At 37.8% G+C, this 27,147-nt stretch overlaps 1 protein-coding gene across 1 annotated transcript in view; it reads left to right on the top strand.

Moving 5' to 3' along the window:
* DSCAM (DS cell adhesion molecule) overlaps nucleotides 1-27,147 on the top strand; it is a 450,058-nt gene that overhangs the window by 43,791 nt on the left and 379,120 nt on the right. Inside the window, exons 2-3 of the mRNA XM_071752599.1 lie at nucleotides 20,194-20,511; nucleotides 25,629-25,775. Coding sequence (XP_071608700.1) covers nucleotides 20,194-20,511; nucleotides 25,629-25,775 — 465 coding nt within the window. The remainder of the gene's footprint in view (nucleotides 1-20,193; nucleotides 20,512-25,628; nucleotides 25,776-27,147) is intronic.

The raw sequence follows: 27,147 nt of genomic DNA on the forward strand, positions 1-27,147 counted from the left end.
CATATAAGGTGCAGCCTGGAAAACAGATATATATTTTTTTTTCCTTCCCTGTATGGCTGACCTTTAAAGTTTCTTTCTATCTGTGCATTTCTGTGGGAAGACTTTTACAAGGTCAGTTCAAAGATCTGACTATTTAAGTGGAATCACTTGAAATACAGTGCATGAAAAGCATATTGCTAAAGATGAGCCACCAGAAGTGTATTAAGAGAGTTTAAAAAAACAAAAAGTAGCTGCTGCCTTCTGCCTTTACCAATAGGCAAGATTCAGTGTTTTAAAAAAAAGCAGGTATTGTTTTTTGGCTTTATATTTGTTTCTTTCCTATTGCCAGATAAAAATGCTGCTTTGTTTTTTAGGTTCTGGCCCCAGATTCTGTTCTACACATCCTGGGTCATTAGGTCTGTTGTTTAATTGAAGCAAGAAATTTGCTTCAAATTTTGTTTTCTTTCTTTCTTTCTTTCTTTTTTTTTTTTTTTTTTTTTTTCCTGCCCCCCTCATCTTGTGTGGATCCCTTGAGTGTGGTATTGATCATATTCTTTACATGTCTAATGACAGTCCCTCAATTCCCTCTCTAGGCAGACCATTTGTTTGCCTAATTGCCATTGAAGTTAGTAAAAACATAATGTGTGTATCCTTGCTATTTCTTCCTCTTGTTTGCTTTCAGAGCATTTTCTCCACAGTATGCCAAATAGTAAAGTTGTATCCAGTGAGATATTAAGACCAGGAAAATGTGCATGTTTGTATGAACTCAGAAAGGGAAGTCAACAGGGACAAGGCATGTAAGTTTCAGATATGTATAAGTTAAAATGTATGTTCTATGTAGACAAAACACATCTTTAAGAACGATCCATCTGTAAAAAGGTAGTGTTTCAAACTAGTGTACCTTTCTAAAAAGCATTAGGCATTTCTTCAAAGTAGCAATTTTTTAATGTGAAAAATGTTAGTTTATGTATGTTGACTCTACAATGTAAAATCACAGAGGAAGCTGATTTTCTCAGGCTTTAGTCTTGAATGAATCAAAGATGCAATGCTGTGTTTGCATTAGACCACTGGGCCTTCAAAAACCAGAATCTGAAAGTGTGCTTAGAGATCCTTGGCTTCCCTTTCTTTAATTACCAGCAGTTTGTGTTTGTACAGACAACTCTCATTTATGGAGTGGTCTTGCCTAGTTTTCAGCTACCAATGTTTGTGCTGGAGCTTCTCCACATGGTCTTGGCATTCCCCACCGGTGTTGGCTTAACTCTTGTGGTAAGTCCTACTTCTTCAGGCACCAAAAATCAGTTTTATATCACAGTGCTTCTCAGGTACCTTTAAGGAGCTTAGGGTACCCACTCTAGGCAACTTACCTATCCTCTCATGGGCCCCTGTGATACTCTGTGCTCCTTGTCTATATTTGAACCCACAGCAGTCTTCTGTGCTATCAGAGATGGGATGGAGTGATGATGACTGAGCAGAAGTGAGCATGGGATGGGTAGAGGCTCACTTGCCTTTGTTGTGAGCCCCACCAGGCTGTGGGAGGTGAGCAGGCAAGCTGGCACTGCTTGGTTAGCCAGTGCTAGTCAGGCAAAGAGTCCCACTGTAAAAGGAGCACATCTCTCTGGCTCTTACTTAACACCTTCTCTTTTGTTTTCCTTCCCCTTTTCTTTTCCCTTTTTCTTCCCTTTACTACATCCACAGTTACTTGTGATAGCATTTACATAATACTCTTTGTACAAGGGTACTGCACAAAGTACAGTTAAAATCTTAGTCTAACTTTTAAGATTAATTGCTGTTCCGATGTTGCCTTAGATGACTATGCTAATAAAAAAATACCCTTAGTGATCAAATTTTGTGAGTTTTTGAATTACTTCACCTGCAGCACCTCAGTTATGTATTGGTTTCCTTTTATTACTGCAGAGTGAGAATAAGGGTCTCACTTCATCACTGGCTCAGCAAGACAGATTTTGTATGATTTGCCACCAGAAGGGTAGTACCTGTGGCCAGATGGTGAAAGTCACCAGTGTCTGAGCTTCCTGGAGCACAGGTGCACTTGAAGTTAGGAGCTAATTCAGTGTAGGATTTGCAAAGTAAACTTTAAAAAAAGTTTACTTAGTAGCAGAATGGCTCAGTTTTAGAGTAGCCATAGCATAGAGGAGCTCCAAGCAGGTAAACCTGCTTGAGCATCAAGGTGTGCTGCAGCAAAAGTCCTGCTGCTACATGAGACGGCATAAAATGAGTTTTGGAGGGGCCTGTGCAAAGCTGCAGTGGCAGCAGTGACTGCAGTGCAGGTAACACAGCTGTGCTACTCCTGTGCTTTGCAAAGGCTGATGCTGCCCTGGCCTTGGGAGAGGGAAGCTGCACCTCTTTATTCTGTTGCATGTCTATAGAGGCACGTGTCCATGTGGGGCTGAGCCATCCTCAGATTTCAGATACCTCAGTCCTTCCAGGAAATCCTCACAAAATTAATAATTTTTTGCCCATCTGCTTCAAGTCCCCTACTTTACACCAATTCTAGAGTCTTTTAGGTAGACCTGAAATCAGTGTTGCTTCTGAGTTCATATGTCCCACACAGGTGGTTGCTTTCAGACTCCTTCTTGTGAAGGAACTTTCCAGTGTCTACTGCAGAAAGTTATGATGTCTGAGCAGGTCTTCATCCTCCACAGGGACGTCCTCCTCTTGTGTGAATAAAGTCTGCAGTCACAATTGTAATTAATACTGTGCTGTAATAAAAAAAAATTGTTCAGTAAAGATGTTTCCTTTAATAATAAGGTCTACAGCAAACCAACTTAGATAAAAACTTTATATATATTTGTCTCCCATTTTAACATAAAATATAGTCTTGTCCTTTAGAAGGTTAATGAATGATCCTACTTTCTATTGAAAGTTAATACAAATATGCTTTGGAGAAACTCTGTATAAAATTTTAGCATTTGCAGAGGGCTGACAGAATGTAGTTGGTAAATCTGCTCTTAATAATCTGAAATCCACACGAGCTGTTTAGGTATACCCTTGCTTTCTGTTATGAATGTTACCTATGCTTCCTATTAGGATAAAAAACAGACTTGACTTCAGCCATATGAACAATAGCAATGATCATTATTGCACACTGTAAAACTATACTTACTTGTGAAGAAAACAGGGACCACTCAGAGAGCTTTTTCTGCTTGAGAAGGTTTCACTGTGAAATTTGGGTTGTTTTCTTTCTGATCACTTTTAGTTTCTTTTGTCTAAGACTTATTCACCAAGTTTAGCATTTCAGATGAAGAAGACTCATGACATCACCTGGGGTTGCTGGGAACTACAAACTTGGGCTCACGTGCCATCCCCAAGTAGTTCCTGTTGTCATCTGATATTTTATTTGTGCATTTTAAAAAGAGAGAAACTAATCATGTGTTTAAAAATAACATTCAATTAAAATACTTAGTTTGGTATACTGCTTGTGATCTGTGCAGCATGATTGCTTGCTTTTTCCCAACCAGATCAATCACATTTGTTTATTAGTGAGTTCTATACACACAGAATAAAGAGCCCAAAGACTGGAATCTGGAAGAAATAAGTTATTTCCAAGCTTCTTAAGGGAAAGAAACAGAGAATTTAAAAACTGTTAAAAATCTCTGTTGAAACTGTCATATTTGCTGAACTACAAAAGCATCAGGTTTCCTTCTGCACATTATGATACATTCTAGTGTTGTGCTATTGCTTTAAAACATGTGAAAAATAGTTCCTGCATTTGTGTTGTGCTCAGGATGGGGAGGTGCTGTGCTGGTGAGTCACTGAATTGACTGCCTGAAAATACCTGCTTGCCATTGCTGTTCTGCCTTTCTTTGAATTACGTTCTTTGAATGTATTCTGAATTTTTTTATTCTATTTTTTATGGGATAATATTATTGTAAAGAAAATCATGTACAAAAGTAAGACTGTTCCTCAGGGTGGTCTTCTGTTTAATTCAAACATAGAATCACTGTATTTCTCTCCTTTCAGGGTTAACATTCTGTGAGGCTAAAAAGGACACATAAGCTCATGAAAACTGATACAAAGGTCAATTTATCCCCTTCCTCCCCACCAAGTCTTTCGTGTAATTAAATGTGCAGCACTTGAAGCTTACCCTACTTACTAGTCTTTTTTTGTCATCTTGATTAAACATGACAACAGATCAATGTGAGTGTAAAATCAGGCCATTAAAAACAGGTACAGGCTTAAGCCAAGTGTTCAGTTTCACTATGGAATAGTAAAGGTAAGCAAAACGTTCAGAATTTTGCATAAAAGATTGTTAAACTTGATAGAAATATACGTTCACATGCAATAGTGCCTGACGTTTTATCTGGTAATGTTTAATTTAGAATATTTTTAATTTGATGAATCTGGGTGTGAAGTACATAGGTGTCACATTCGAAAGGCAGCAAACATGGAGATTCTCTGGAGAGGAGAGGAGAGGAGGAGGAGAGGAGGAGGAGAGGAGGAGGAAATAAAGCAGGTAGAGGGAGAAAGTGAGAGAGAATGAGAGAGAAAGAAGGGGAAAGTCACCACCCAAGGATCCCATGGCATCCCATTGGTCTTATGGCAGAGAAGAGGGGGGTATGGGATGGTGGTCCCATACTAGGAGAAGGACCAGGGCTTAGAGTCCCTCTTCCTTTTATGCTATCCATTTCTTGCTTTGCCACAGCTGCTGGCCAATCATTGCTCATCCTGACTTGGCCTGGAAAGTTCTGTTGAGCAGTTGCCTCTATTGTAGTTTGCTGTTTGCTGCATCAGCAGAATTAGCAGTTTTTTGCTAGGTGTTTTCCCTTAATTCTCTCTCCTAATTAACAGTATCCAACCTGGGCCTGTCAAGGGGCTGGTTTTTCTCATACTTTATGACTTCCCTCTTATCTCTTTTTAAGCTTTACAGCCTAACCTCCCATCTCTTCTCAAGGCCTTCAGACTGCTTGAGACAATACATCATTCATCCTGCTCAAGACAATACATCATTCATCCTGCTCATTAGAGAGAGAGAAAAAGATAAGAGTATCACCACCTGACAGATTCTGTGGTGTGGAATGGTAGGGCAGCCCTACAGAGGACTCCAAGCAATATTTCTTTCCCCCTTACCCACCCCGCATCCTCTAATGTATGCCATTTGCTGGGGGGATTGTAGTTCTTCCAGTTGCCAACTGTTGTTCGAGGCAAAACCTGACTGGAACCTCACAAGAGGAAATGGGATTGGGTGGTTTCGTTAGGTGGCATTTTATTTATTTATTTGCTTGCTTGTTTGTTTTGTGTGTTTTAAAGTTGGGAACCTTAGAACAACCAAAGACAGAATGAAATTCTCTACTGGTAGCCAGAGTATCCCAAGTTGTCATGGTTAATGCAAACAAATTATGGAGGGAATATAACCTTCCGGTTTCCATGTGATCTAACCACAGAGAAGAATATAGAGTTAAGACCCTTGTGAAGGGGTGATGATCATACACCTGTGTGTCTGTGGCTTCTTTCTATGCAGCACTGCAGGTGGGCCATTAATTTGATCTACTATGATAACCTTTATGTTGTCAGGCATTGTGCCTTTGGCCATTAATTTGCCTGTTTTAGTGTAACAGGTATTTGGAATGTACACCTTTGCAGGTGACAAAGCAAAGTGGAAAATTCCAGACTTTTTGATGAAGAAATCAAAATTGTCTATTCCACGAAGCATGACTTTAGGGAGGAGAAAAAGATATTTCAATTCCCCCACCCTCTAATTTCAAGATATGTGGGAAAACTGAAAGATCTGGAAAAAAAGGGAATAAGAAAGGAGATAAAGGGAGAGATGAAAAAAATTTCTCTGGGTGGACCCTCAAAATTGAGGTGACTGACTCACTTGCTCTTGTACACCCAGAGCTCTGTATTAGGACATGCAAAGAGGCCCCAGGGATACCTGTGGTGTCAGTTTATGCTCTGAACTCAACTCCCGCAAAGTCTGGTATTTCTAAAGATTACATAGGGTGTTTTCTGATTAATGTGTCCTTTTTGTTCCATCCCCTTCATGTAAAGTTTTGGGTAAAATGACACCACTTTCAGAACTTAATCCTCTGGGAATTACTACTTGCTCTCAAGGAGCCTATTCCAGTCAATGGATAGATGTTTGCAAACCTACTGCACACTCTCACAGCTAAGGTCATGATGCTGGCCAAAATGGATTCTTATTTTAATTATCTTCTGTAATGGTCAAAAATTAAAAGCATTTAAAAATGTGCAGGAAGTTTAAGAGCAGATGAAGTTTCTCCCTGCTTTCTTCTACTCTGTCATGATTTGTTACTTATCAGGTCTATGGGAGCAGATGAGTCTTATTGTTCCTTCATTTGCCTCCCCTTTAGTCCCTTTATCAGCATTTGTGAATTACTCTGTCACATTTACTTGTGGTTGCCCATGTATTTTAGGTGAGATATTTGATAAATATTAGGTGAGATATTTGATCAATTTTAGGTGAGATATTTGATAAATATTAGAATCTTTGATACAACATGGCCTCTTCATATGTCATGTTCATTGCCACTGCAGCTGGCTTGCATACTGTTTGTACCAGACTGACCCACAGAAGATATTTATGAGAAGAGGAGAAGGGTAATGTTTTGTTAACCAGTTGGGATAAACATACGGTTTAAAAAAAAGAAAAATATATTAGACACTTTAATTCCTGTTCCAGCACAAAATGTCATTAAATGCTGATAGTGATTACACATAATGACTACTTGATACTTTGATTTTGCTCAAAAGATCTCTTTTATCTCATCATTATTTACACTTTAAACTCTGCTGCAGAACTTACATTTCTGTCAATTTATATGATGCAGATACTTAATTAGCACTGATTAAGAGCAGGAGTGTGTGTGGGAGAAGCTATTTTGCCACCGAGTAATTTCATTAAGCCTTAAATATTATGACTTAATGTGACTATTCAATGAAAAGGTGTATTTGCAGCCTGCTAGGGTTAGCTTTGTCATGCCCATTTGGATGCTGCCCATGAAGCTGATGAGTGAAACGTACACGTCATGGTTGGGAGCTTCCAGGGAAGGTGGTTTCCTCACTGCTTTTGTCCTGGTCTGGCACAGGATGTAGGAACTGCAGCTGTGACATAAATTCTCTCCACTGACCTTCTCCTTGACTTTCTTTTCTTTTTTGTGATAATACTCCCATCCGCAGAGATGGTGGTTGGGATTGTCAGTCTCTGGTTTCTCCCAGGTGTAGCATAGAGAAGATCCAAAAGTTCTACTACACGTAGTTGCACGATCTGTCTGTGCTGGCAGTTCACAAGACTTAATTTGCCTGCAACTGGGTAGGTTTCACAGGAGCAGTTTTTTATTCCATTGGCAGGATAAATGTGCTAGATTTTGCTACACAGCTTACCTAGAATACCCAATCATTCAGTGCACCTCGTGTCTCAAGGGTCACTGCAAATGGAAGAAATTCTAGAAGAAACTATCCACTGAATGTCAATGAACTGCCCACCATGGGTGAGATTCCTTCAAGAATCATAAATAAAAAATACATGCATAATAACCTGGAGAAATGTGACTGCTCCAACCTTTTACTTATATTGATTTAGGATTGTTATTTTTCTTTGGGTACTTAATGTCAGTTTTTTTGTTGTGTTTAAGGACTAAGGTAGACAGCTATGAACCAGCAGGTCTTAAAAAAGAACAAAGGTTTTAGAACACATAGCTAAAAGAAATGTACTGGGAAAAGAACTTTGGCTAATTATTACAATTTTTTTGAAGGAATTGAAGCAGCTGGACTATGAGAATGTAGTCAGTTTAATATAATTAGATCACAGAATCACCCAGAATCACAGAATGTTCATAAAAATGCATCGTCTCTTACGGTATGAAACAAAGATGCTGTGGCATAAGAGGGGTCCTCATGTAGATTAATGATAGGCTAGAAAAGACAAAGAAAGCAAGTAAATGATTTTCAGGTTGGGGAGAAAACACTGTCAGAGTTTTGTGCTGGTTTATAGGCTGTTCAAAATATGTGTAAGAAAACTGAAGGAAGTTTTAAGTATTAAAGTCTCCTGATGAATCTTCTCAAAGATTCAATTTGCATGTAAGTACAGCTGGAAAGAATCAGAAAAATCATGCAGTAATGGAGAGTAAAATGGCATGTGGAGGAAGAAAGGGAGTGCAGAACATTGCAAACAGAACAGGTAATTCTAATTAGTTGTGTAATATTGGACTTGAAATTAGCTGTGACCACTAGGAAAGATTTGTGACAAATTTTTCTCTACATGTTTTATCAGTCATTGCTAGAGCAGAGATGATGGGTACAGGGGCATTTGGTATAACATCCTTTACTGCTGTTAAGAAAAAAATAGTATTGATATTTTTCTTATTAAAAACCTGAAAACTTAAGAATTCTTTTTTCCTTTCACTAAAATTTATGTAGAACATTGTCATCCTACTGGCAAAAGTGATAACAAATAAATGAGTCCATGCAGCTATTCTTAAGGCCTGGTCTTTGTCTGGTATTCAGCTAGGGAAGCTAGAAGGGAAGAGGTGTGTTTAGACTGAAGTTACAGCAATATAGTGTGGGATACATATTGCTGTTACTTCAGTGGTGTAAGTTCCAACCACTATTTGATTTGGGTTAATCCCTCACTGTAGGTCATTGACACTACTTCCCATATAACTATGGACACAGTTATCAAAAACCTTCTGTAGACCAGCTGTTTTACTGCATGTAATTGGAGAAGAGAAATATATATACAAGCTGAATCCCCTATATGAAGATTATAACATTGGTTAGTGAATTGGTAGATATTTATAAATTCAGCTGTGGTGTGCCTATTGCTTTGCCTAACGATGTTATAAAAACTAAGAGATTTGCTGCAAAGAGGGTACAAGGCCCAAGTACAAATTGTAACTGGTATTTAAGTGTTCAAAATTCATTGAAGTTTAAAGAAAGATGGGTTTTACTGTAGCTGGGCTTTGATGCTTGTGATTGCCTTGATGAGATGGAGGGACTAAAACAGAAACCAGGATTTTCTGAGTCACAGCTAGCATTTCATGTGCTTATTTTCCAGGCAAACAAAGAGGTCTTTAAGGCAAGCTGGTCTTGTATTTTGTCAAGAGTTTCTAAAAAAGTAAATGTGTGTTATATGCTCATCCTGTAGCCATAGTATTGTCATATATATTTCAATTCCTCAACTTAACAGCATGCTAAACTTGCTATTTCCAAACTGTGTGTTATCTCGGGATAATTCAGAATGTTAAAATATTCTAGAGAACTTTTTTTTTATGTTGGTAGTATTTCATCTCCGTTTTAAATGCTATATAAATATTGAGAGATATCATAAATTTAATGTATTTTAGATATGTTTCATTTCTTCTTCTTAAAATCTTTCTTTCTCCAGCAAAACTCAACTGACTGACATTTTACCTCTCACTGGGTGAAAGAAATGTAATAGATTGTGTATATTTTGACTTATGAATATTTTCTGTGCTTGCTATATTGTATGAATTGCATAGTAAACCCGTAACAAAGACAGTACCAGACTGCAACTGGATTAAGTATTTAATAAGGGCTTAATAAGGGTTAATAAGGTTTTTTGTTTGTTTGTTTTGCTAAGAAACAAAATTAAATCCTGAAAACTTGTTTCAGATCTGTCTTAACTCCAAGTGATAGGTACAGTGAAAATCTAGTCTTGTTATTGGCATTTTTGCTATTAATGTTGCAGTAATTTGTCATAGCACTAATCTTCTATAGCAGTAGCCATGAGAGCCAGTATGTTTAATTTCTTTTCATTTATTGAGACCTAAACAAAAATTAGTACATCATGGTGATCTCAGCAGCAGTTTCGGAAAAATGTGAGCAATAATCAAATGTTAATGATGCTTCTTTTCTTCATTGTGCCTTGTTGTGTTGGAGTGTTTGAGCAACTTAGTACCTACATAAGTACTGGTTTTATTTTGATGCTTACTAGGTCCAAATAATTTCAGGAACCTGTCAGCAACTGGATTATTAAAATAGTCATTATTATGTACAACTTCTTTTTGCTCAGTGGGAGTGAGACTATCTTCTTATTATCTCTTGGTACTGGCTGTTTGTGCTGACCAGAAGTAATTGTCTTGAGATTTTTTCCCCCCCCATGTTTTTCCTTCCCTCCCCCTTGGTTTTTTGTTTCTGTTTTTTTGAAGTCTGAGTTATTTGAGAACCACCCCTTGAGCAAGACAGGCCCTCTTCACTCTGTGTTCCTCTGCTGGTGCTGTGGATGGTGACTGTGGAAGGGCTTCTCTTGTTCTACAGTTGGGCTGCTCTTACTGTGACTCAGCCCATGCCAGCATCATCTAATATGACAGGGAAACTGTCAAAAAGAATACAGTCAAATTGAGAACTCATCCTCATGAGTGGAAAAATCTAGCACAGTTGTGAAGTAGCATTAGTGCAGCAAAATGCTTAAGATGTGCTGTATGTTCTACAGTGGATTGAAAATGTACATCAGACCTGGAAATCCAAATGCCAAGTGGCGGCTTTCTTGAAGGGGTTTCCAATCCGGGCAAGAGTTTGCTCCACAAAACCATTTCTAGAGCCCAGAGGTTTGCTCTCTTCAGAGTCATTTGCAAGCTTATGTATTGTCTTGCCTGTGATTCAGGAATTTTTTTTTTATTGCTGCATTTTCAGGTGTGCTGACTTGTTCTGCTACTGCAAACTTATGGACTAAGGACTCAACAAACAGGAGGAGCTGGAAGCCACTGTGCAGCAGGACATCTATGACATATTTGCCATCATGGAAACATGGTGGGATGACTCTGATGACTGGAATGCTGCAGTGGATGGCTATAAGCACTTCAGAAAGGATAGACAAGGAGGGAGAGGCAGTAGGATGACTCTCTGTGCTAGGGAGTATTTTGATTGCATGGAGCTCAATGATAGTGATTGTAAGGTTGAGTGTTTATGGGTAAGGATGAAGGGGAAGATGAACAATACAGATGTCCTGTTGGGTGTCTATTATAGACCAGGATGAGGAGGCAGACAAAATATTCTACAAGTGGCTGGCAGAGGTCTTAACAATTGGTAGCCCTTGTTCTAGTGCGAGACTTCAGCCTACTGAATGTCTTCTGGAAACATAGCACTAGAGAAAGGACACAGGCTAAGAGGTTCTGACACAGCTGGTGAGCATACTGGTGAGATGCCTTGCTAGATCTGCTGTTCACAAATAGGTAAGGACTCGTAGGAGATGTGGTTGGAGGCTGTCTTGGGCTGTTTTCTTCATCCAGGTGAAAGATCTTGCAGGTTCTGGCTTGCGTGAGGATTAGAGCATTCATCTGGGATGTGGGAAAGATGACAGGAAAATGACCAGACTGTGGGGTTCATAATGTAGGTGACTACTCTGACCTAAAATATAATTTAGTGAGACATCTTGCCAGTTAATTGCTTTCACTAAATATTTTGGTCTGTTTTACTTTCATGTTTGTACAGAAGAGATTTCTTTTGAAATTTTGACTCTTTCCTGTGTAGGCCCAATGAGAAATATGCTAGTCTTTGCTTTTGTTTAGTTATAAAACTTGGTGGCCCTATTAGGATGTGGGGTAGGTGGCCAGCAGAACACTGTAAGAAAGCATTATGTCAGCTGCAGTGTTTGCAGACAAGCCACAGACTGTAAGCTGTTAGATCTCAGCCAATGAATCCTTCTAAGTGATGACTCTTTGGAGAATGATAAGTCAAAGAAGGAGTCAAAAGAAAATTATTGAGTACTTTGATTTTTCAGATGCAGTAAATTATCTCTATTTCACTTGCTCATAAAATATTTTCATGAGGAAAAAATTAAATCCAAGGCTCTTCTCCCATTTCTGTCTGGTTGATTTTGGAGTTCTTGTAATGCGTTCTTTACGACAGAAATGAGTGGAGTTGAGGTTATGCATAGTCTCTTTCTTCAAGAAGCAAAGGCACACATCTTTTGCTCCCAAGTTGCCATTTTTTTGTCTTGTTTTTCAGTTTCTCTTTCTTTTTTTTTCTTTTTTTTTCCCTTTCTTCTTAAATATGGAAGAGAACCTTGCCTAGACATCTTTCTTTGCTATTTTGTAGCCCAAACTGGAATGCCTACCCCACATGAATATCTGTTTACCCTTTCATTCAATCCATTATTGAACATCCATTAAAAGGAAGCATTTAAATCACAAACAGCCTAGTCCTTTTTTTTGGCTGATTAAAAGCTCCCATCACTTGCATCTCTTTTATTTGCCACTCAGCATTTGCCTGTGTGCTCAAGTCTCTGCAGTGCACTCCATCAAAACTCATACTTCTCCCTGTTTCAGAGGTATAACTCATTTGAGAGTTCTGCTTCTTTTTATGTTTTCACCTGAGGACCTTTTCTTTTAATTGGGGAAGCTTGCTTTGACTTAATGAAGTTTCTGTCTTGTAAGAATGATAATGTAACACTGCATGCTTTTTATGTAGTAATAATTTTTTCTAGGGAAAAACAATTGCATACTTAATTATCCTCATTAGTGGTTCTGATTTTGAAACTGATTCAAGTGAATACCCGTTTGTAATAAAGGGTTGAGCACTGGCATATTGAATCAGAGTAGTAATTTGACAAAGCATAATTTATTTTTTTGTTCCTTTTTGTGGAAAAGTTGTAATTGTAAACTGCTTAGCCCTAAAATACTGGCTACCATTACACAACACACTAGAAGGGAAGCAATTCTGCATTAGGAGATTATATACTGTGGAAAGAATTCTGGCTTTCTGAATGATACCAATTATACAATTGTTATATATAAAAGTGTATGTATAGCAAGTACTGCTCATCTGTACTTACTATATATTCTTCTCTGGGTTTTCTTTTTCTCCTTATTGCTTTGTACTGCAGTAGCAATTATAGCAATTTATAAGACTGCTTTGACATCAAAAAGTCAAACATGCAAGAAGGGCTTTTTAGTTCAAATATTAATTTTTTTTATTGAATGTTAAACCAAGTCTCTGGGATGACCACTCAAAGTAGGCAGCTGCTACAGTGAAGAACTCAATTTCTTTGTACAGGACAATTTTTAAATGTTACATTTTGCAAATTAACACTCTCCTAATTCACTAGGAGCCCTCCTTTATAGGAGGAAGTTGTAAATAATTGATAGAAGGCCAGTCCTGGGCTTCCTCCCTCCAGGATCTCTGTCCCAACTATATTTCCAACCCTTTCTTCCCTTACACTCTTCCCTCAGGAGCTCTGCCTGCAGCTGCCCCTCATCTCCTTATTCCTGGATGCCATCTTCCCCATTGCCTCTCTCCTGAGGCACTGTCTGCCACTATGCCTGAATGTCAAGTCTTGGAGAAAAGCCTGGCAGGGAGCAATTGGGATTCACTTTGTCATCTGGCTTCAGCAAGATCTCTGATAGCCACCACTAAGAGAAAGCAAAGAGCATTTGGGTCAGATTCAGAGATGTGGGGTTTCAAAGCATCACTCTGAGGTGCATGGGGCCTCTGCCCTGGTCTGGTTAAACTACGGTGCTGATGGAGGCTCTTGGGGCTGCTGAAGTTTGCTTCGATCCCAGCAGGTCAGCCAGTCAAGGATCACTGGCTGCTCACCCATGCAAAGCTCATGTATGGAGTAGTTAGCATTTGAATTTTCTTACTGAAAAATGGGTGAAAATGAATCTTCACACTTTTGCCTGTTCACTGTTAGGAGTGATGCTTCGTAGGAAAGAACCATCAGAAAAAATTGTTTTGTCAGAGCGGTGGATGCTTCTGCAGTTGCTGCTGAAAGAGATATTTTTCTGGAGGAAACAGAAGAGGGGTTTTCTGCCCATTGTTCTCATGAACACCTGCAATCTGACTAGTGAAGAGTTATCTTGCTTGTTGTGGGAGATGACAACTGCAGACAGAATATTGGTCACTTTTTCTGCTTTTCTCTGCAGTTTACAAGAAAGTAACATTGATCAATCAGATCAAACTGGGTGACAGCAAACAAATGTTTTTGTCTTGACTCCACTGCTGACTTAAAAGTGTTGTAGGCAGTGGTGTTTTACTGGTGCTTTTGTATTTATTTTTACCAGTGTAGTAGTTTAGTGTCCTCATCTCATTGTTAATTACATTTGCAATCTCAAATTGGTTTGTGCAAGTAGGTTGCATTTGTTTTCCATCTTAAAGCTATTTTGTGTTGATTTTGGAATTCTTTCATAGTTTTTCTTTATCATTGTTTTCTTCATTGTTTTAGTGAGACTTAATTTAGAGTCTGGTAAAAGCATCCTTATCAAGTGCCATTTTCCAGTTCTCTGTTCTCAAAAAAACTTACCTTGCTTCTACCTGAAGCTTACTCCTTCTGTGAGCTGTGTTTTGCCTGACCTGCCCCCACATAGTCAGGAACATTGAATCTTTAATGATTTAGAGAGGCACATGAAATTCCTCTCCAATCAGAATGAAAGCCAGAATTGTATAAGGGCATTCATGTTACCCCTGCTCTAAGAAAATTTATAATATTTGTCAACCTTATGTGTTCGTCATTAGATAAAACCCCTAGAGGGAGACATGATCACAGATGGATTATTGTAACGCCTCATCACTCTGATCTTTTCACAATAGCTGAAGTAATTTCTCTAGGTCACTTTGTATAGCCTGTTATTTGATAACTGAGTTGTGATTACAACATTATTGTTTGTAGGTGTCTAATCAGTTTTTTTACTTCTGAAATAAAGGCTTTGTTTTTTCTTTTTTTAAAACTTTTTTTATTTGACAAGGGGAGATGTATTGGAGGAAAGGAGAAAAAGATTATTCTTTCTTTTTTTTTTTAAATCTCAGTCATGGTGATACATTGTTGATTCTTGGAAAAAAAATTTAAATTAATCCTAAATAGTGACATAGCTCGCTACCATTGCACCCTACCACCCACCCAGACTGTCTTTCTTTGGCTGGGTTCTGCACTGAGTAATATGCATATTTGTGATTGCATTTGTAATGCTTCTAATACTGATTTGAAAGGCACAGTAATGCACTCTGAAATGTTTCATTTATCAGCTCTCTGTCTGTGTTTATGCAAAAAGGTTATCTTAGCTTACTATATTGTTTGGATGTTGACAGGGTAATTAACTTGCAGTATGATCCTGTTAATTCAGTTTCCTTAAACATAATTTATTGTTTACTTGTCTTCAACCATTTTCTTAAAAAGGTTTCGAGGGTTTTTTTTATTGCTTTTTACATAGATTCCATTAAATAGTTTTATAAAGCATTTATCTTTTAGCTTATAGTGACTAATCAAGATTTTATTTTCCTCTGCTACTGTGGATTTCAGTATTTTTCACTGACCATGTGGATATGAGCCTTAAATGTTATTCTTTAAATTTTTTCAATTTGTTTTGTTATATTTGAGTCCCATAATTTCAGAGAGAAGCTGAACATCTAAAAAGCAAATGCATATTTGAGTAGTGCCAAGTGGAATAGTTTTTTGTAGATGTGCATAATTTTTTCATAGTTTTAAATAAAAAAAGATGCAAAAGTGTTCAAAGGAAGAATAATATATAATATAATGTAATGTAATATAATATAATATAAATAATAATTTGTTTTCCTTTAGCTCTGCAGGAGGCTCAAAAAAGCTGGTCTCCTAACCTAGGCACAATGCCTGAGATCTTTCAGGGAAAGGCATTCTCCAGAAGGCACACAGACTCTTAATATTTTGTTAAATTTTGGAGCTTGATGCATTGATGAGACTATGTTGGTTCCTAGTCACTTTTTATTTTTTGTGGGTCTTTGGTTTTTTTTTTTTTTGTGGTTTGTTTTGTTTTGTTGGGTTTTTTGGGGGGATGTGTGTGTATTTGTTTTTATTCTAGTCCTCAGTTTGGCTTCTAGCTTTCTTGTGTTGACATTGCTAGTATTTAACAGTGGGAAATTATTAAATTGTAAACTGACACCTTGTATGGTCTATTAAATCTAAAGAAAAAACTTGATTGCTGGCCAGTTTATCAATCACAGTGTCACTGAGGAATATTAATGTCCAGGGCTGTGGCAAACTTGACATTACACTGTAAGACTGTTGAGGCTGTTGCTAAAAACTCACTGTAATGCAAGAGAGCAGTACACAGCTTAATTACATAATTTATCTTTTCTGCTTTGATTTTAATTTTTCTAAATAATCTCAGTGGTCTCTTTGCTCCAGACTTTCACTTTGATTCATATCTTTTATTTTATCTGTATAAATATTTCATGGTGGATTTGGTAAATCAAAGGAATGAAAAATAATTTCCCCTTTATTTTGAAATTGTTATTCATTTCAGGAATAAACTTTCCCCTTGCATAAGTATTACAGGAATAATATTTAGACTTTGAAAAGGATGGGGAAAGGTAATTTAAAGTTAAGTATCAATTAATTGTTCAGAGACATTAATATTTTTTTAATATGTTGAGTTGTGTGTTGTTCAAAGATACTTTGGTGTTTTCAGAAACTGAAAACTGGGGCCTTAAGTGGTCAATTGCAGAACATAGAAAGAGGCCTTTAGAAAATTGTGAAGCACAGAAAGCTAGCTTCAAAAATCACAAATGTGTTATTTAAGCTTACTATAGCATGAAAGAAAACATGATGAAAAAGAAATGCACAGCACCAAGTCCCTGCATTTCATTCTGGCACTGAGTTGAAATGGTACAAATTCCTCTCATGTAACGTGAAAATTCCATCAAATTTTTCACTTTTAAAGTCACTATGGTAAAGGCTCTTAAAGGTGAAGCAGTCTGAATGGGAACATGGAGAGTGACAGAGGAAGGGGAGAGGAGGATCTCCCTTGGACAGATAATTTTAAGGTTTGCTTTTGCATATCTTCTTTCATCTCCTTGATGCTGACCCCTCCAGGACACGCTATCCTACACAGAGCAAGCCCAAGCCCAAGCCATCAGTATGGAAGCTTAAATGTAGCACCTTGTCTCATGTCTTAGTGACACCACCTTCTGCCCATTAAAAAGGAAGGTTGTGCAGCACCATTTCCAGCCTGTTTTGTCTTGTGTAATATAAGCCTTGACAAATTACACCCTTATAGGCAGAAATATCAGAAGTGGTACTTTGCTAGGCCCTTATAGAAGACTTTCAAGTGCACAGTGTGTATATAAGTTGGAGCTGCAGCACTCTGGAGACCTGGAGCAAAGGGTGACATATCAGAGGAGAGTAAAGGTCACCTCTGTACAAACCAAAAAAGTGGTTTCACTCTTAGCTATGCCAATTGGTACAGGTATAGCAAATGCAAAGCCCAGCCTAGATCTATACTCATTTCTATCCAGTCTGGTCACATCTGCTCAGACTGGCTGTACAGTTCTCTATCTCACTTCTTGTTTCTGAGTGTAATCAACTTATAGCCCCACCAAGCAGCTTGTCATGAGATTAGCCAGTTTACTTGACAAGAAATTTCTCAAGTACTAAAAGAAATTTTGTATCTGGCTGACATATTCAGCACTTTGCTAGGCACCATGCGGCAGTGCTGTCTTCCCCGAAAAGCATGAGAGATTTCCTTCACTATTATACCTTGTCAGTTCCCCTTAGCACTTCAAGTGGTTGAATCTAAGGAATTTTGATGAAATTTGCAAAAAAAATCCCCTTTCCCTCCCATTTCCCACCTTCCACCCCTTCTTCCCTTTCCTCCCTTCATCTCATTCTTGTTATATGAGTAAAATAATCTTCCGAGATTCAAGAAGTGTCACTTTTCCTGTGTCTATTGATCTGACAGACTGTTCTGTGCTCCTTTAACCACACATTGCCCTGAAGTGCTTGTAGGTGCCTTGTTCCAGCTTGGGTGTCCACTGAATGCTGCTGAAGTGCAGGCTTCCTCTTGTTTGCCTCTTTGACTTTCCTTCTCTTGGACTGATAAATGATGTCATCTCTCTGCAAATGGTGATATTATCTCTGTTCCGGCCAAGTGTAGTCAGACTCAACTGCAAGACATTTCAGGTCAGGATTAGAGGTGTTCTAGAGGTCCATTCCTGCTGAGTAGGCTGTAGGGAAAGGTCAGTGCCTGTTTTCTTGGGCCCTCACAATTTTAGCCATGGTTCTGAAGACAAAATACTTCAAAAGCTCTGTTTTCAGAATAACATTTTAGGCAGTTTCACAGCTACATCTTTCATCTACTTTCCCTACCACTCTGCCTTGCAACTTTTAGTTTGAGTTTGCTTCTATTTACTATAAAATATAGTGTGTAGTTGGATCATATTTTACCATTAAGCAACATATAATTACATATCATCTTTGGCTTGTCTCAGTTTCAATTACGTTTTGATATATCACTTGTTCTGTTATTCAGCTAATCACTTTCTTCCTATGGAATACTGCAGAGAAATATCTTTTTAATAAAAGATTCTGAAATCCCATTTTTGTTGTTGAATGAATCCAAGAAGCTTAGACATTTTTTTCCACCACTAAATGTCTGTGGATTGTCAGCATTGTGTATATCTGTGTGTATTTTAGTACTGCAATTATTTTCCAGGGATCTTGGTGTGTTTGTCTGCCATTAAGATGAATGTGTACCAGATGCTGTTTTAAAATGAAGCACTATTGTATAGCCTGATGGATGGAAAGTTTGTCAAAAGTAGTGAAAGCTTCTACAGGGGATACAAAGCAGCTGGAAGAATTCATTGTTATGTGCTGCTAGTATGAGTCTCTAGTTCAGCTGTGCTGCATTTTGATTAGAAACTTAGATTCTATGGAAGTGTCAAACATAGTTCCTGATATTCTCTGTTTTTATGGCATTTGCAATTTGGTATTCACCTCTTTATTCTCAGCCAGCAAATCTACCATTTTTACGTGAATGTCTCTTAAGAAGCAGTATAGCATAATAGTAGTTGGCAAATGTGAACTGTATTTATTACTTTCATACGAATGTCTTGTTGGCCAATGGAAATTAAAATGCCCTGTTGATTGTTTCATTTGTGTTTGTAGAGAATAGCTTGTACAGCAGATAAACAATGCCAATTTATTTTTTTTTTTTTAGTTCTCTATTATGTTACCAACAATACTGTTCTCTGCTTCAGAGTACGACTGTAATTAGAACTGTGATTATGTAAAAGTGGCATCATCTTATTCAGCCCTGCTTCTTCCTATGCTCAGTCCTATTATGCCTATTTTTGCTTTCCAGATACCCAAGTTTCTCCTATGGCTCAGCCAACTTGGTAGGATTTGTTTCTTGCAAGGGGCTTTATTCTATTCTATTTTAGTCTACCACCTGTCTCATCAGTATGCAGGGACTTACCAGCTCCAGTGCTTGAAATGTCTTTTTAAAAAAAAACAACAACACAAAAACAACTCCAAGTGTCTTTCATCCTGCTCTGTAATTGCCATTTATCTGGCTGCTTCCCACATGTCAGACATCTTTCCCTGTTGCTGTAGGAGGGTCTCTCTTTTTTCTTCCTGGGGATTTCAGAGGCAGTTCCACTCTCTTTTGAGGTGGTGTTTCCTGATGGTAAATATTAAGAGGATACATGGAAGAGAATTATCTTCCCACCTTATATCTCCTCAAGATATCAAAAGAGAGAAGAAAAAAACAGTCCACTTTGTGCTCCAAGTTACCATAAGACTAAGCAGAGGAGGCAGACAAGGCACTTCATGACTTAGCATTGGGTTGCAAGTCATTTCTGCAGGACAACAGAATCTCTGTGCTCTGACCAATAACTGACTTCATTCAGTGTTACAGAATCTGTGGTTTAAGGATGGGAGAAGGACCACAGTCACATGGATTACAGAACCAAAATTACTATGTGTGTTTTGTACATAGATTTATAGGTCTCTGTTAGAAAGATCTGAACAAATTCTATGTTTAAGTTGTGTTTCTATAAGTGTAGGTATGCATTATAACTAAGGAATTATGGGGATGTTTTTTATTAATTTATAAATAATTTTGCCATTAAAAGATGGTAAAGCCAACTTTTAGAATGCCAAAAGAAATTGCCTGTGTTCCATACAGAAATTTAGTTGCTAGTAATTTGAAGAAAGTAGATTATTGCTGGATTTTTGCTTGCCTTATAGAGGATGCTGCGTCGGCAAATGCAAAAGTGGTCAGATCTATTTCAGTTTACATTACAAAGATAGGGATTTCTCATGTTAATTTTGGATGTTAGCGTGTTTAACCTGTTTTCTTCCAAAATGAGAAACATTTTCTTAGGGCTTACGTTAGGATTCAGATATTTTTATTACCTTCTCTAGACATTGACTTTGATTTTGTGGCAAGTAACAGTCAAATTGTTTTGTGAGTAGCTGAAATTTCGCAGGTTTTCAAGGCCTCTTCTTTTTCTTTTTTTGTCTTTCAGTTTTCAGTGAAGATCTACATGCCAGTCTATATTTTGTCAATGCATCTCTGCAAGAGGTAGTGTTTGCTAGCACCACAGGGACATTGGTACCCTGTCCAGCAGCAGGGATCCCCCCTGTGACGCTCAGATGGTACCTAGCTACGGGTGAGGAGATCTACGATGTCCCAGGGATCCGCCACGTCCACCCCAATGGCACTCTCCAAATTTTCCCCTTCCCTCCTTCAAGCTTTAATAACTTAATCCATGATAACACTTACTATTGCACAGCTGAAAATCCTTCAGGGAAAATCAGAAGTCAGGATGTTCACATTAAGGCTGGTAAGTACAGTCTTTTATTGGGTTCCAATGGGCTTGGGGAGGGAGGAAAACTGGGTGTTTCAGAAACAGTAACAGCAGCTATGAATGAAAGGGAATTGGTCAGAAGTATAGCCTCTGAACTCATAAGATTAAATAAAGTAGCAGGTTATTCCTTTTCTTCCTTAACTTGATTTCTTTTTTGGTGGTGGTGAAAAGCTAGTTTTCCAAAGTTCATTACAGGTTGATTTTTTTGCACTAGCACAGGAAAAATGTACTAATAATGTAATCATTAATCAGACCATGCTTATTTATTAAAAGAGTTGTAAAAGAAAAAGATGCAGTCTTCAGATTTTGTAGAGGGGCTGGAAGAAAAGAGGAATGCTTGCCTAATCACATGCCTTCTCATTGGTTTATATTCAATTGTGCTTTGTTTTGAGAGAGAAACTTATGTCATGGGTAAGAATTCAGAAAGTGATGTTGGTCCATAGGCAGTATTTTCTCTTTAAACTAAAAAATGCAAATTAACATAATGGCTTTGCATCTGTTTTCTATACTGACTATGTGCAGACTGGGTCATCCAGTGGAGAATTAGACTGGAATCAAAATCAATCCTTTTGTTACGATACACAAACATGACTGGATAGTTTTTTTGGAAGTTTTGTCACCCACTTCAGTTAATCCAAATATTCAAACAAACAAACAGAAGCTAATGTGGGAGCTGACCCTTGCCTAATGCATATTCTTATAACTTTCTTGCTGGTGGAGCTATGTTGGTCTTTTCTCTGCATAGGAGTCTCTTTCCTTTGGGGATTTGCCTTCAGAGGAGGAGGAGAGATGGCTGTGAACAGTTAGCAAGTAGCCTTGTCTGTGACTTTTAAAATAAGATAATGTATTCTCTTCTTAATGGTACATTGACATCAATTTTTAGACAATTAGAAGGCAGGAATAAAGAACAGGTTTCCACTAAATTAATGGCATTAAATCTTAGCCTAGGAAAATGGGTTTAAAAGTGGGACTAGCAGAAAAAAGTCAAAATGTTACATATATGTGGAGTTTCTATAACTGTCTATGCTGCTTCTGAAAATGCTTAGTTACCTACAAATCAAAAAAGTTTGAAAAAGCAAGGATTTCATAAAAATACATGGTAAATGACTTCATTTAGAACTCAGCTCTTCGTTTTGTGCTTTTGGTTTTACTTTAATGTGGACAAGTCTGGCAGAATTCTATTTAGAGAGAACTGTATATTTTTGTCCTTTGTGGATTTCTTCATATATCTCAATTTTGAGCATGTTTTGGCCAAGATTTTTTCCCAGTATTAGTCTCCAATTTTTCTATTTCTTAGATAAATTGATGTGGTTATGTAGAGGAAACTAAAACATGCACCATTTCTAGCTAAGGCTCTGAACTGGTCCTCATGCAATTGTAAAGGCATATGATACGGGTGACTGGATCCATATATTGTAGAATCAGAGAATCAGAGAATGTCAGGTTGGAAGGGACCTCAAGGATCATCTGGCCCAACCCTTCTAATATTATTATTTATATATGTCCCAGCACCCTGTCAAGCTTAGACTTAAAACTTTCCAAAGTGAGGGAATCCACCACTTCCCCTGGGAGACCATTCCAATGTCTGACTGTCCTCAGAGTGGAAGATTTTCTTCTTACTTTCAAATGGAATCTCCCCAGGAGCAACTTGTGCCCATTACCCCCTGTCTTGTCCATGTGAGACCTTCTAAATAGGGACTGTCTATCTTCTTTATAGCTCCCCTTTAGGTATTGGAACATCCTAATGAGGTCTCCCCTAAGTCTTCTCTTCTCAAGGTTGAACACAGTTTTCTCCACTTATGCCCATTGCCCAGCATAGCCCCATCTACCCATGGAACCCCAAAAGAAATCTTCCTGTTCTGCTTGAGAAGTAAGCCCCACAAACTGAAGGACCTGGAGAAAAGGTTTCACAGTAGCCTGTAGCTGCTTGACTCATAAGCTAACAACTTCTTTTGCCAAGTCAGAAATGTACCTTTTACCCGTTTTCATTTACTTTTCAGCCTTTTGCCCCGATCCATTCATTTCTCCATATGATTCTGTCAGGGGTTTAGCCAATAACCAGGTGAGAGAAAGGGGAATTAAGGAGAGAGCCTTTAAGGCTGTAAAAAAAAAAATAAAAAAATCCAAACACCAGAATAGGTCTAAGGTAGCAGTAATTATAATGATGACAGTAAATTTAAAATACATACAAATATATCAATATGGAACCCACACTCTACAAGTGATAATTATTTCCTGACCTGTGTAGGCATCAATGACACAAACAGACTCCAACCCAACCACAGAGCCCAGAGGGAGGGGTCCCTGCGGAGCCATTTTATACTGAGTACCACTGGCAGAACCACTGTGATTGGTCCATTCTGGTCAACAGACCCACCTTCTATTCCTCATAGGCCCAACTACCCCTCTACCCCATTTTCCTCCCTGTCCTTCTGTACCTGCCACAGCCACAGCCTGGCAGATGCTGTGGGCTCCCAGAACATCTCAGGTCAGTGTAATCATGGACAATTTTCATCCTGGTCCTTTCTAAACTGGGGCAGATATAATTTCTCTGTTAATTTAATGTTTGGATGATAAGTTAAACAAATTTCCTTCTTTCATGTGACCTGATTCTCTGTGAAAGGGAAGAACAATTTTTGTGAGTCTTCAGTGCATAGCAATAAGAGTATTTTCTGTTCAGGTTCAAAGCCTGCGTTCCACAAATATGAAGTCACAATTTCATTTGTGTGTTACTTTCTGTTACATTTCTGTTAGTCTGAAATCTGTATACAATTTTTTTGGGAGGCCTTTTCTAATCAATTTGTTCTCCTTCTCCTACTCCTTCCAGTGCCCTCCAACAGCAATAGCATTTCCTAGGAATGCAAGTTATTGCTTCCTAGAAGCAGCTAGTGGAACATCCAATCACAGCACAGTCATAAAAAGATTAATATACCACTGCCCATTCTCACAGTCATCTTGAGGAAGTTTAAAGCTCATTCACCTGTTTCCTCAAGAACAGGAGTGGCAGATACAAGTATTTCAGCTCACAGGTGACTGTAATTGTGGGTTTGCATGTAGTTTTTGGATATAATGCAACACCCTTCCCCAAGCCCTCAAAAACTGTAAACCCCATACCTAGACACCCCAACCCCATCCTCTTCCAGGCCAGTTCCAGATGGTGTATTTTGCTATTTCATCTTCAAACTTAACTGTGCAATCATGGCAGGGAAGATTATATCTTTTTAACAAAAGGCTGAAATTTTTTTATAAATTCATGGCTTGGTGATATGGGATTTGAAGAAAATAAATGGGAACTTGCGAAAATATAATCTGGAAATAACTGAGGGGCTTCTGAAATCACAATAATGTAAACTTTTAAAGCAAGGAAATAATTAAACCAGTCTCTCCAAGTAGAACAAGATTAGCGGGCTACTTTATCATAAGGCAGCAAGTGTTGTAAAGTTGCTACATTAAAGGTGCTTATGATATCAGTTCAGCACTTATAGAGGCTAAGAATCTTTGTTTAAAATAAAATTATTGACTTTTTAAAAAGCTAGTGGTATATATCTTATCATAGAAGAGGGATTTGTTTTGAATTTTAAAACTATATTTTATAATTAAATTTATTTCCTTTTGGTTAGAATTCCTCACTATAATATTGCTATAGTCTGGTTTGGGATGAAGTACTGCAGCCTTCCTTTTTGCAGTGGTAGCACTGGATGTGAAGACTTTGTGCTGTTTACATTTGTGAAAACTACAGTTACCGTTCAGTACCCTGACTTTTTTTCTTGAAATACATCGTAAGTGGAGCTGACATTTAGAAAATCCAGTGCTCCTGGTGTATAGAAATAATATTGTAAAAGGATTTACTGATTCTTCAGTCAAGACTCAATGTGGTAAAATGTAATTGGTAGAGCTTGGTGCATGTTTGTAGGCAGGATACATAGTTAAGAAATGTCACTGTAATCTGGTAGCTCAGCATTGCTGACTTGGTTATGCTGCTGCTCTGTGGTTGTTCTTCCCTATAACTTTTACCCTCAGGCATATACATGCCTCAGACACACATGTCATTTTTCAATGCATTCATCCTTATTTTCTCTGAAACTATTTGTCACTTCAAGATATATAACTATGGTTATGATTATTTCTTTTTTTGTACTTTGACCTTATGGTACTGTGGAGAGTCTATGTTGTTGTCCTTCCTGTCTTGCCCTTCTTGAGGTAGATGACATCCCTTTCTTCTCTGCTCTACCACCTTCTCCTTTTACTCTTGCCCAGAGGATTTTGTACCCCTCATTCTTCATTGAACTGTTCCAGTGCCAGGATTTTCCTTCTCTCCCTTCTCTTACCCAATGTAACTGAATCTCATCCCACAAATATTAGTTTGGTGTGAAGGATTTATTGAGTTCTTTTTTCTCTTTGACCAGGAAATTAATTCTTCCATATGCTAGACATAGTGTATCCTGGATCGAAGTGCCCTCATACTGTTTTTAATACAACTCTGAATCATAATTTCTGTTTTCTTACCATGAACCTATTTCTTTCAAAACTGGTCCATCGAATGGAGCTCTCACCTTACTTCCTGTCATTTCTTTGTGTTTCTGAGACACCTTGCATTTTTTCTGGCTGTCACCCCCATTGATTTTCTCCTTCAGTTCTCACTTCTTGAAAATCCTGAGTGACACTGACCTTCTCTTCTACCCTCTGGATGTCAAATTCACAAGCAGTACTTGTACACACTTTGTACCCTTCGATAGAATTGAAAACAATTTGTGATAGGAAGCATTGCATGAGAAACTAGACAAGTGACAGAAGACATAACACCACTTACCCGTATAAATATGCAGTTCTGTAAGAAGTCTTTCTCCTTGCTCCCAGAATTAGGTAGGGTAAGAACACAGAAATATGGTGAAATTCAGCTTTTGAGGAAACAGAAAGATTCGAAAGCTTTCATCCTAATTTGGAATCAGATTTGCAGAACAGTGTCATTTACCAAGGCAGAAGAATTCACAACATGAATAACCTTTCTGGGGGAACCTTGAGAGGCTAACCAAGGAAATGGATGGGATGTGTGATTATGACTTGTTTCACAAAACCTCTCCTTCTGTTTTCAGTTTTACGGGAACCCTATACAGTCCGTGTGGAGGACCAGAAAGCCATGAGAGGCAATGTAGCAGTGTTCAAGTGCATTATCCCCTCCTCTGTGGAGGCATACATCTCTGTTTCCTCATGGGAGAAAGACACAGTCTCGCTTGACTCAGGTAGGATGTAATGGCTTTTTTTTTTTTTTTTTTTTTTTTCCAATTGAAAATGGCAGCTCTGGTTCCTGATTTTTTTTTCCCCCCAAATGCCTGATGTTTATTTTCAGTCAATTATAGCTGAATGGTATGTCATCCTTCCAGTAAAGTATTTCACATTAGCATTGCTGCATCCCTATGCTTGTCTGTGACATGAAGGTTTTAGACAGCCCTGCTTTTTCTAGCACGCTTGAGGGGGAAATAACATGATTTTTGTTTTATACCAGACATAAAATCAGCTTTCTGGTGCTGTGGCAATGGTTTTGCATTTTAACTTTGACAAGGAACTATTATGTGCCAAACAAATTCAAGTATCATAAAGTGTGTGTTGGGTTGTAGTTGGTTTTCAGTACTAGTGTTACTCATGGGTAGGAGAAATTCCCAGTCCAAATTTGTTTGGTTATGTTTAAATGAGGTATGTAATTGATACTTACACTTTCATAACATTTTAATCTCAAATATCTACATAGATAATGTTGGAGATTTAAGCACACTGTGAACTGTGCTGTAAGCTGAACATATTGAAGTGAAAAAATCTATTCTAAAACAGTTATATGCATTAATCTATTTACTGACAAAGTAAGGAAATGTAAGGCATTGTTCAGGAAGTACAGGGAATTCAAGCAAAGAATAACATTTTAAAGCACTAGCAGTGTAAGAAATTGATAGGAGAAAGTATATGTAGGAAAAATATTTTCAGTATGGTACATGTCTAAATTATATATTACACACCATGCAGCTGTTGTTATACATACAGATGATTTATGTGTACAAAAATTTGAAATATAGTGTTCCAGGGTAATGCAGAATGGAAAAAAAATAGTTTGAGCTGAATATTGATGCAGAGGATATTTAAGAATATGCTTGCGTTTATGATCCTGCAAGGTTTGGAAATGTTTTTGTACTTCTCCTCAGTATGTTAATAATCTTTCCTTTTTGACAAATTTGGCGTTGATGGAAATACCTATGTTTCTGTATGACTCACAGATTTTATTTCTCTGTGTATTTCATTGGTTCCTTACCTAAACGTGTTCTATTTTTTAAAAAGAAATATGTTGCAAATAGCTTCCTAAGGGTTTGGTAGATATTTAAGTACCATATAATTCATGATCAGTTGTCCTATACTACTGGTGCACTGTTTGAGCTTGGTAAATCCACTTCCTTGTTATTTTCTTGGATTTTGATATAGCATATTATTTATGTTATTGAGCAATTGAAACAGAAGCCTGTATTTTCTTAATTATAAGACTCACCAACACTTCAGTCAATAAAGTCAGGTCGGTTATATTTAAATACAAAAATAAGCTTTCCCTCATTTTCTGTATAACAATGCAGA

Source organism: Heliangelus exortis, chromosome 1, assembly GCF_036169615.1.
Source record: "Heliangelus exortis chromosome 1, bHelExo1.hap1, whole genome shotgun sequence".
Classification (NCBI taxonomy): Eukaryota; Metazoa; Chordata; class Aves; order Apodiformes; family Trochilidae; genus Heliangelus; species Heliangelus exortis.